Below are 11513 nucleotides of genomic sequence, written 5' to 3'. Positions count from 1 at the left end.
GAAATAGTCACCCTCGAGCCGAGCTCACCACGGCCGGCACCAATGAAAAAGAGAAAAAGCTAGTAATAGAGAAAATAACGATATATTGCTTTGGTATGCGTGTTACAATGTCCTTCATGAATTATCAGACCCCTTTTATATAGTAGGGAGTCCTACTTTAGGTACAACTCTATAAAAGGTAAAAAATCTTCTGATTAACTGATTGTCGATACGTGCCGAGATCCCTGCCGTGATATCCAGATGGTCACAGATGTTTCGACCTTCTGTTGGCTATGCTTGATTGTCCGACAATGTTCTTCGAAGTCGTTCGAGACTAGGACCGATTCCGGAACCATAACCTCGACGACATTCTCGAGGGCAGGCATCATGCCCCGGATTCTGGCTTGATGGGACTTTTGGCTCGATTTCGGTCCCTTGCCACCATGTCTTGAGCCTGGCTTATCTTGTCGGAGGTCGGGGTGCACCATGAGCTTGGTTTTACCCGTAACACTGACAAAATAAGATTTTTTGTGTGTTCTTACCACAAGTTCTTTGGAAAAGTTTATGTCTTTGTCATAATATTGTACCGCATTTCACTTCTCAAGAATCAAACTAACTAATCTTTTAATTAAAGTTTGTAAGTTTATTCTTTCATTACTTTGGTAAGACAAAAACTATATTCATTTATAGTACTAATTTCCGAATAATAAAAAGTGACAAATAAATTAAGACAAACTAATAAAAAATTACTGATTCTTTCTCCATTTTGTGTTAGGTAAAGTTTATACAGGTGCAATAGACTGATAGGACACTAAGGAAAACCAGACAGCATAAATGAGAGTAATTTTTTTTATAATTAAAAGGACCATAGAAATGAGAAAAGAATTCAAGACGACGTTGATCAAACGTTATTGTTGTAGCAGGCTAAGGAAATGGTATATTCACGTGATCCCACTCAAACTTATGATATTTTGTCACCTTTTCAATTTTTAGTTTTTGTGTTTCGTGTGTTGTTCGATCTGTCGGTGACTATTCACTTAAGTAAAGTGTCTTTGTCTCTTTAAAATTTTCATGTCGGTTCTTTTAAATGCTAAGTAACGTGGCTTAGGAATTGATTAGATATTGATTAGGGTGGAAATTAAGAAGCTTAGTCTTCTCTTTTTGATAATTAAATGATCGTTAATGATGTTAAAGCCCATAAAATGGATCTTTGTCTGTAAAGGTTTATACATACTGAGTCAATGGCTTGAAATATAATGGATCTTAATCAGTGTATAGTGTGTACTACTAGTAGTATAGTAGTATATATCATAATTAACTATGTGCAGAGGCAGTATTGCAGTATTGCGGCACCGGTTTCATCTGAATCTAATACATATGACACTGATCATAAGTTTATATGTAAACATTCAGTAAAAGTGTAACAAATAATAGGTTTGAACTCATAATTTTAAAAACGATGCATATATATAATTCGACTTCCTTTTTACACAGAAAGCTGAAAATTTAATTAGTGATACTTCACATTCACTGACTTAAATTTATATACAGTCAAACCTCTCTATAGTAGTCTCGTCCATTCCCATATATTTTGACTGCTATAGTAAAATTTTGTTATAGAGAATATATATTATAACATAACATGAAAAATTAATTCCAAAAAACAAAATTGGCTTTCGTTATAGTGAAATATTGTTATAAAGAATGATTGTTACCGAAAATTTGGTCGGTATAATAAACATGAAATGTTCAACATTGCGATACTCATTTCAATCTCAATAGAGATTAGAAAACTATCTGGTCTTAATATATACTAAGAAAGAATTTTCGTCACGTATTGGTGCTAAGCAGAATTCATATGGAATAGTGTAATGTGCATGGTCTAAAGTGATAGAAAATATGTCTACACAAAAAAATTCTAATTAATGATAATCTTGAAAAGATATATAAAGCTTCACAAAAGAAAGATGAAAACGAGGTGAATATGACATTCATAATTAAAACGAAAAATTTAGAAAATTGAACATGAAAAATTTGATTATATATGAAATTACCCTTTCCTCCAATTTCTTCTTATTAAAAACGTCCCTGAGCATAAATATCACTCAAATATGAGTATTAGCCACTAGGAAACAATTTAAAATTTTGCAATTCTTCAGTCGGATATATTTTTTGGGAATTCTTCCTTCTGTCTTAAGCGCTATTTAGTATATATATTAATACATTTGTAAACACGCGCACATACAAACACATTTACATATATATAGAGAGAAATTTGCAGAAAAATGGTTTATAAAATTGCATCTTTCTTCTCCTAAAAACAAACTAATAATGCAAGTGTAAATGGTGTCTTAATAAAATAAAATGTAAAATTGGGGTAAGTACTTGAGTAATATAATTATAGTAGCAAACTCCGTTGATAAATATTCAAAGTTCTTATAATCTTTTGTGATAAGAAATTAATGTAAATGTTCATATTTTCAACCTTCCACACCTAATAAGGTCTCAACTATGACTATTAGACCATGACCATTGTTGTCTACTCTTAACCTTCACCTTTCCTATATACGTTTGATTTTATTGAGAAGTCAATTGGCGTTTATGAGTTCTGAATTTATTATTGAACTTATAGCTCATTTTAGTTATTGTATTCATAATTAAGTATTTATTCATATATAATAAATTTTTTAGTATAAATACATTATCTAAATAAAAGCTACAGGATTCATCCGAACTAGTAACTAATATTGTAGCTCCATCCACTATACATGCATGCACATAATGACCAATTGACCATCATCCATTTACATGTTCATGCACCACATAAATATCTATGTACATTCATACCACAACACAAAAAAATTTACCAATACTTTAAAGAAACTAAATAAACACACCTAATATTATAAATTAATCTGCACATGATATTTTGGAAGAATCGGAGAAATTAAGACTAAAGTAGAAATTAACTTTTGTGGGTAGCTTCCTTGGCGTAGGATAGATGGAATCCTAGTTATTTTTATTTTCTTTTTAATTAATCAAGCGTACAAGAGATAACACTTCACAAAAAAAATCTAGGATATATAAAAGACGAGAATGTCCACTATACATTGGCAAAAATAAATAAACAAATAATTTTCTTTTGTTCTTTCTACGTCTCCGTTGAATGTTTACTCCTTTTATTGATTATCCAGCTTTAAATAATGCAAAAGATTGCTATTCATAACAATATAGTTTAATCAGGGTGGCTCAGGGGAAGGCTAGTAAAGCCTTCACTTTAGGCCCCCTAAATTTTTGGGGACCCAAAAATGTTTTTAGTTGTAGATTTACTATCATAATTTCGCTTAGATAATATTGAAGTTTATAGAAAAAAGAAAAAAAAATACAAAATCCTTATAAAAATAGAAAGAAAGACTATCTATTTTTTAACAATAGAAATATTTTAGAACTTTGAATTAAGATACTCAAATCTTCATATTGATAAATAACGTTTTTACAAAAAGATCCAAGGTAACAAATTGTAAATGCATGGCTAACATCTTATTAACTTGAATTTTCTTACCAATGTGAATATTAAATTATATTTTGTAAGATAACTACACTATAGACAAAAAGAAAAAAAGAAACCACTGTAATATTGATACTATATTTTGCAAGATAACTATATTATAGACAAAAAAGAAAAAAACTAAAGCCCCTTATTAAAATTTGGCTTTATGCCACAAGTTTTATTGATACGCCTTTGAATTTAATATACACCCATCTTTTGCACGATAAAGTAAAAAAATGTAAAATATTATATTAATATATAATAAATATTTCAATACAAATACATGATCCGAACATATAACTAATATTACATATTCCCACTCATATTTTTATGACTATACATGCATGCACATAATAACCAATTGACCGTCATCCACTTACATGTTCATGCACCCCATAAATATCTTACATTTATACCACAACACAAAAGTTTTACCAATACTTTAAAGAAACTAAACAAAAACCGTTGATATTATAAATTAATCTGCACATGATATTCCGGAAGAATCGGAGTAGTAAAGACTAAGGTAGAAATCAAATTTTATGGGTACCTTCTTTGGCGTAGGATAAAGGGAATCCTAGTTATTTTTATTTTCTTTTTTAATTAATCAAGTGCACATGAGATAGCACTTCACAAAAAGAAAAATCTATGATATATATAAAAATGCAACGAAATGAACATTATATATTAACTCACTATATGTCTAACTCTCAATTATTAATTTTGTAATATTAAAATTTCCTCTAAATTAAATTAAGTTTCGTCTTTCAAAATCAAGTGTCATTTTAACGATGTAAAAGACTACGATCAATTTATTATATATTTTTCTGTATTATATTTATTAGATATACAAGTAAAAGTATTATACAAGATACTTTCATTACATGAAAATAAAAAGAGAGGATAATTTCTTAAAACAATAAAAGAAATAAATATTGAAGAAACATCGCAGTCTTCAAAACGGCGCAACCCATGCAAAAAATCTACTCTGCTGACGATGGCCACACGTGAACCCTATTTACTCTTTGACCAATACCCCCATTCTTTGACTTACACGTGTCTTCCCCTCTCACACGTGCGGCTCATTCTATAAAAATCTATACTTATCTCTTCTTTACTCTTTTTACTCCCCCACCCACCCCGTTACCCGTTCAAACAAAAAACAAATATATATATATAGTAGTCTCTGATACTCGTATTGAAATCCGACAATATTCAGATTACGACGAAAAGTTCCACAGTAAAACACTTTCTAACAATTGCAGTTCTATACCCATGTTTAAATTTGAGACCTCTAGTTCAGAGGCGGAGGCAGGATATTATTTACGGGTTCAACCAAATCTAATAGTTTTTGCATAGGCCCTATGTTTTCAGTAGAAAATCTATTAAATATGTACTAATATATAATTACGAACTCAATAAATAAGACATGTTATGGGTTCGGCGTCAAGTTCAAAACCTACAAACTACTCTTGATTAAGTATGAAAGAATACAATACACTCGTAAAAAAACAAAATACATAAAAGCCTTTTGTGGGTGTTGCTGATGTTGTCATTGCGTAACACATCTTTGACTTTGTGTTTGCTGCTGTTCTTATTGTTTGTTGCTGAACTTGAGGTCAATGTTTCATTAAATTAAATTAATACTTAATTAACATTACCTCAATCCCAATACTAATCACGTAAACAAACAAATAAAATTATTAAACAAATGTTAATTTTTCCAATTCTTGCGGCAACAAAATAGCAGTTTTTAATGTCAGGACTACTTGTTCAAATGTTTTGGTCTACCATGTGACTTCTGCTCTTTTAGGGTCTGCAGATTACGTCGTACACATGGCACTTGTTTGGTTGTCAAATAAGTAATAATCATTTTCTCACTATCTTTTCTTTGGTTATATTTTATTAGACTTATACTTACTCAAAATAAACGAGGATGTTGAGATGAATGTGTGGGCATACCAGAAAGGATAGAATTAGGAATGAAGTTATTAGGGACAAGGTAGGAGTGACATCCGTGGAGCACAAGTTGCGGGAAGCTAGGTTGAGATGGTTCGGGCATGTGAAGAGGAGAGACATGGATGCACCGGTCAGGAGGTGTAAGGGTTTGTCAATGGCGGGTCTGCGGAGGGGAAGGGGTAGGCCTAAGAAGTATTGGAGAGAGGTTATTAGGCAGGACATGTCATTACTTTAGCCTACCGAGGATATGACCCACGATAGGAAGGTGTGGAGATCGATGATTATGATTGTAGGTTGACAGTTAGTAGTGTGTTCCTCCTAGGCTTACGAGTAGTACTAAGACTAGTTTTGTATTATCTTAGTCATGGTTCTTTATTATTACATGTTGTGTTTGTTGTTGTTGTTGTGTCATTCAGGCTCATCACCATAATACATTGTTGTCATCTTTGTTTACTACTTGGTTGCTTTATCTTATCTCTATTGTTCCTTGTGTCGAGGAAACAACCTCTCTATCTGTATAAGGCATGGGTAAGGTCTACGTACACACTAACCTCCCCAGACCCCATATATGGGATTACACTGGGTTTGTTGTTGTTGTTGTACTTACTCAAAATTAATAAAATCCAACTTCAAAAATACCAAATCTTTCTTTTATTTATTTAATATAAAAAGAATGCTTGGAATTTCTTCCCCCCTTTAAACATAACATTATCTAACACGCAAAATATTCAAAATCCTTTAAATATATACTTTCTAAATCCCCTTATCCAAAAATGATGTTGACAAAAAGGCTTCTTAGATTCCTTTCTTATTTTTTAGGTTTAAGTTGTATTCCTAGAGCAGGCTCTGCCTTATATTCCCACAAGTTGAGTCTGGAGAGGGTGGGATAAACGTAGCTTTACCCCTACCTTGGAAAGGCAAAGAGGTTGTTACCGATAAACTCTCGGCTGAAAAAAAGAAGAGAGAGCAGCAGCAACATATAGTTCGAGTAGAAGACAGATGTTGCACTCGCTGCCGGACTAAGAGCTCAAGTCAAGAATGATAGCTTATAGTTTGTGAAGTTTTGAAACTGTACGCAATTGATATAAAAGAAGAACAGATTTCCTTTTACAAAGTAAACATAAAACTAGAAGTAGCATTACTTAGCCTTCTTAGAAGGCTTTCCATTAACAAATTCTAAAATCAGCAGACAAAGCCTACAAAAAGCAAGTCCATCTTGTTCTTTGTAGGTATTGTCTGAACAAAACTCAGAAACAATTCCAAGAAACATAGAAAGTAAACATACTGCTCTGGAGAAATAGCTAGCATTCGAACTGAAAATTTTGCTGAACCGCAAACTTCCACTCTTGAACTTGGTAAATATCTTCTTTAGCGTGTCCGAAATCGTTAAAATGTTAGGAACAGAGCACTCGATCATCCAGCTGTACAGCTCGAAAGGAAAGTGGAGATTTACTCATTCTCTCTATTCCCTGAGTCCTACGTTGTCGCTGCTTGAATCAGTTAGAATTGTTAACCTTCGTGCTGTTCTGATGAAGTCGCTGCAAAATAAAGGAAGAAAAGACACATAAGAAATATTACATTAAATTTGGATAGAGTGGATATAGAGTAGAGTATCTCGTATATATGGGAAAGTTAAAGACGCACCTATAGGGTTCGTCACCAAGTTGCTTGACCGTGCCAGTGATATCTCGGTATAGCACATGACTAAGAATCTCTGAGTTTTCAATGCCAAACATATTTGCCAATTTCCTGCATAACTCCTCATAAGATCCTATCGATGAAAGATCCAGAGTGCGACCTACATCTTCTGATTCCATAAAAACCTTGCAGTGTCCAATCTCAGTATTTGGTTCGGACTGAAATGTGTCACGTGGTGAGCTTTCCGTTAGACCACGTTGATTAAGTGCAGAGCCTGAGCCATCAGAAACATTACCTATTTTATCTGCATTCCCGTCCGAGGAACTATTCCCTGTACGAACAGTAGAAACAGTATCTCCCGAGCAGCTAAGAGAGATCTGCTGCTCAGTAAGTATAGGTTGACCGAAAAGCACGAGTTGTGGTGCTTTCCCAATATCAGATTTCTTCGTAGTTTCATGAGTGGAATTTCCCATGGTTAGCAAGCAAGAAATATTCTTGCTGTTGCATGGCTTGCGAATCATTGGACTATTCGGGGGTCTTGGGTTTGCTGCAGCCTGATCAAGTGGCGGAAAACCAACAGGAAACAAACTAGAATGCAACTTACTGAGGTGGATATCTGATAATGATAAACCATATTGAGCATGCCTGGCTCCCTGCATGCCAGCAGGGGTGTTGTCGGGAAGACAACTAAAGGGGCTACTAGGCCCTAGGAGGTGGTTGCCGGAGAAAGCCGGCATAGGAAGGTGGTGGCCATCAAGCGGAAAATCTGGATGTTGAGGTAATCTTAGTTTCTTTCGTGGGGGTGAGAAGGGAGAAAGATGAATAGTAGGCATGTTCGAGACTAACTCCACAAGCCATGGGCTGACACGTTTCACATTTTGAAGCAGATCAGGTTCGTCCCACGTCACCTGCAGCAATTTATCTCAACTTAAGAGAGGAACATATTAAATTAAGTAACAGTAGATTAATTGTCGGCTTCCATCCCCTTCTTTGGCAAGTAAGCACTAATTCAACCCCCTTTTGGGAAATATAAGCTACCATTTTAAGTACAAAACCTACCATTTTTACCACTCCGAAACGGAGGTAGCAGAAAAATTGTGCATTACAGAGTTTATACAGATAGAGCACTCCAAGTATTTTTCACCAATATACAGGATATATCTCCAACTTCAGAAGATCATAGAACTCATCAGAAATCTTGTTCTAGAACATAAAAATCCCTGATAACCAACACAAGGAGCATATTTCTCTCTTTCTATACAAGAAATATTAAGCAAAAGACATAATCAAATATGATTTACTCTAGAAAAAATGTTTGCCGCACACCATTTAAGTTTATCTTTTCTTTGAACAGATTAGAGTCGTTTTACTACTATGAGACTCTGTCTATCGAAACAAGACGAAATATGTGTGCTTACATCAGAGATGCTGTAAACAGAGATCATATTACCTGAAGAAGCCTCCACGGTGAATCTGGCCATCGCATGGGATCGGCAACCTGAACTGAAGATATAGTTCCCATGAACCAGCTTATCCGTGAAGAATCTTCAGTTTCGAAAGGCATCTTGAACCTCATCCCCGAGCACCAACGGATCTGCAACGCAGACTTCACAAGCGAGGCCTTAATGCAGAATTCTGGAGTGCTCGCACGAGGGTAGTAGATCACCTCAAATGACTGTCCACTGGCTGCAAGATTTGCAGATTCAATCACTGATTCTGCCTTCACCTTTCCCCTGCTCATCAAACTCCCACTATTGTTTCCATTCCCCCCATTTCTCATTAATTTATTCTCGTCTTCCCTGAGAAAACTGGAAAACCCTCCGTATGGTACCATACAATTCCCACCAGCCGGATTCCAGCCAGAAGAAGTCTCAGGTCCACCTCCGATTCCCCTCTTTGCCCGCCTAATGCCTACACAAAGGTCCCCGTTTTCGGCCCTCAAGAACACAATGGAATCGCCAGCAACAAGCTTTTTATGGTTCACAAAAGTACTCCATCCTGTTGTTAAAAGATGGCGCCTTGGCGTACCCCTGTAAATATGTCTGAATTTCCACGTCTCCCCGTGAACATCCTTAGCAAGGATAGTCTGGACAGGAGGATCCGCAGAGTAGTCCAAACGAGGAAAGATCGTCTCCGCACAATACCTCGGAACAGAAAAACCTCCACCATTATTTGCATCCGATTGCGTCAATGTCTTTGCAAACGAAGTAGGTTTATCTTGGTTATCCGAACCGTTCATCCCAACAACCCCATCATCATTAAATTCAACTTCATTCCTACTAACAGGAATCAACCTAATCTTGGCGAAAACCTCATCAGTCTCAGGATCTGCCATATATTTAATACCCGAGACTTTACAAGGAATATAAGACGGGATTCTAATATTGGAGCTCCTAAAATCGACATTTCCACAGGCGTGCTCTGAGTGTCCTTGAGGAAAGTAAAACACTTTTGAACTAATTGGGGGCATTTGTACCATACTACCAGCACAAGCATGCCATAGTTGAGAATCTAAGCACTTATCTATTTCCTTCACTTTGTCCTTTGGATCCATAAAAGTAATCATCTTGATTTCAACAGAATTTTACGGATATGACAATCAATTCAAAACCAACTCTTTAGCTCATAAATACTACTTACTTCCCCATTAGGATGACTTGTTCTCACACTTGCAATGGAAAAAATGCTGTCATCAAATAAAAGAAACAAATATTCTTTAGGCATATTAATTGTACTATACCCATTATCAAAACAATAATAGAAATGAAGCAAAGTAAATCACAATATAAATTCAAAGTCCATACCTTTTCTATATCTGTTCAACAAAGAAATCTATCTCCAGAGATACCAATTATAAGTACATAGTACTCTCTCTGCAAAAGCATCTCAAAATTCAGGCAATTTCTCCTACCACCAGTTTTCAAGTCCCAAAAAAAGTCAAATTTTCTTGAAAGTTTCAGGCCTCTAATACTCAAGAAAGGGTGTTGAATTACCACATAATTTAAAACAACTTGACCAAATTGAACCCAAAACTCCTCATTTTCTTCAATTTGACCGCTTCCAAACAGGAAATTCCCTTCTAATCATCCATTAAACACAAAAAAATCCCCTGCTCCACCAAAATTATTAAGGTTACCAGTAATCTTGACTCACTTTGAGTTCAAAATCAGCCGAAAAATCCAAACTTTTCTCCCCAAAATCAAGAAACTCAGTAATTTTGCTCCAAAAAATCAAAAGATTCCACCTTTACACTGTGTTTCCAACACCAAGAACAAAATAACAGCACCCCACTTCACAATTCACCAGACAGAAACACAACAAGGAAAAAAAGAAAAGAAAAAGAAAAACAAGAAAACCCTAAGAATCAATCAAAAGTCATGGAAAGTGAAAAACTGGTTTACAGTGTGGCTTTCACTACAAAACTCTTTGTCATCTTTTTGTCTCAAAAAGCAAACAAATATATTCACACAGAGAGAGAGCGCTCTGTTTTTGTATAGATGTATGCATGTATGTGTTACTATGTATACTAATGTCCACACATGTATGTGTGTGTCATGTAAAAGTTCTCTCTCTCTCTTTTAACTTTCACTATTTACCTTTTTTCTTTTTCTTTTTTCTTATAGAAAATTTCTACGGAAACCCGCAGAAGCTGTGCAACGACGAAGCTAAAAATTTTGTAAAGGTTGTTCAAATTAAATATATATATATAAAAAATAATTTTTTACACAATATAAGTTTCTATATATACAGTATAATTTTTCGATGAAGAGTGTTCAGTTGATAATCCTTTAGTGTATGTGGCTACGCAATTGTCGCTACCTTTGGTGTGCGTAATGGATAACCTGTTCACTGTATAATAATCACAAACTACACTGTACATGTAAATTATACTAGACAAACTCAGTGCAATTAGTTTTGACTGAGAAGGTTGCGGTGATAAATTTATTTTCATGGGGTTTGGTTGGTTGAATAAAATTTTATTTTTCTGACCTTTTTCTTCGGATCTGAAGAAACTCTGCTGTATCTTCAGAAGCCAGCAAAACAACAAAGATCTTTAAAAGCCAGCTATTCATTTTCCTTTATGTTTTCTTGAATTATAGTATTAGTAAAAAAATATAGTATGTTAGGAAGTGTCATTTTCATATTTGTTTAATTGATTAAAAAATAATTTATTTATTCTCTTGGATTTACTTGATCATTTTGATAAGGGAAGTTGGATTAATTTAATGTAATAATCGTTATAGTTTGATAATATAGATGCTGGTAGAGAGTCAGTGGAAGATGGGAAGTCAATACTACTCTAAAAGCAAGGCAAACGCTGTGATTTATTAATTAGCCAAAGAATATCAAAATATAGAGTTAGTTTGACTAACCATGGTAGGACACT

The 11513-nt window shown here is 34.5% G+C and overlaps 1 protein-coding gene across 2 annotated transcripts; it reads right to left on the bottom strand.

The window, feature by feature from the left end:
• Positions 1-6534: 6534 nt before the first annotated feature.
• Positions 6535-10637, bottom strand: LOC107797209 (auxin response factor 18). Of its 2 annotated transcripts, XR_012699158.1 has the most exons (5): positions 9931-10621; positions 8577-9812; positions 7422-8034; positions 7133-7344; positions 6535-7026 (listed from the first exon to the last, which is right to left on the bottom strand). XR_012699158.1 is itself a non-coding variant. In XM_016620080.2 (4 exons), exons 2-4 carry the CDS (start codon positions 9690-9692, stop codon positions 6951-6953), a joined length of 2094 nt encoding a protein of 697 aa, XP_016475566.1. In that variant the 5' UTR covers positions 9693-9812; positions 9931-10637; the 3' UTR covers positions 6535-6950. The 2 variants fall into 2 exon arrangements, 1 of the variants encoding a protein (XP_016475566.1); XM_016620080.2 differs by having other exon boundaries at positions 7133-8034; positions 9931-10637.
• Positions 10638-11513: the final 876 nt, after the last annotated feature.

This window comes from Nicotiana tabacum, chromosome 2 (assembly GCF_000715075.1).
Source record: "Nicotiana tabacum cultivar K326 chromosome 2, ASM71507v2, whole genome shotgun sequence".
In the NCBI taxonomy this organism is placed as follows: Eukaryota; Viridiplantae; Streptophyta; class Magnoliopsida; order Solanales; family Solanaceae; genus Nicotiana; species Nicotiana tabacum.
Note: the sequence above shows the minus strand (reverse complement) of the source record. Positions and strands in the feature narration are given on the sequence as shown.

Bases quoted from the DNA above. Each gene is read 5' to 3' on its own strand.
- LOC107797209 (XM_016620080.2), bottom strand. From the start codon at position 9,692: ATGATTACTTTTATGGATCCAAAGGACAAAGTGAAGGAAATAGATAAG. The intron at 8,035-8,576 runs GTAATATGATCT...AAATTGCTGCAG, and splicing joins CACCGTGGAGGCTTCTTCAG to GTGACGTGGGACGAACCTGA. The intron at 7,027-7,132 runs GTGCGTCTTTAA...TTTATTTTGCAG, and splicing joins CTTGGTGACGAACCCTATAG to CGACTTCATCAGAACAGCAC.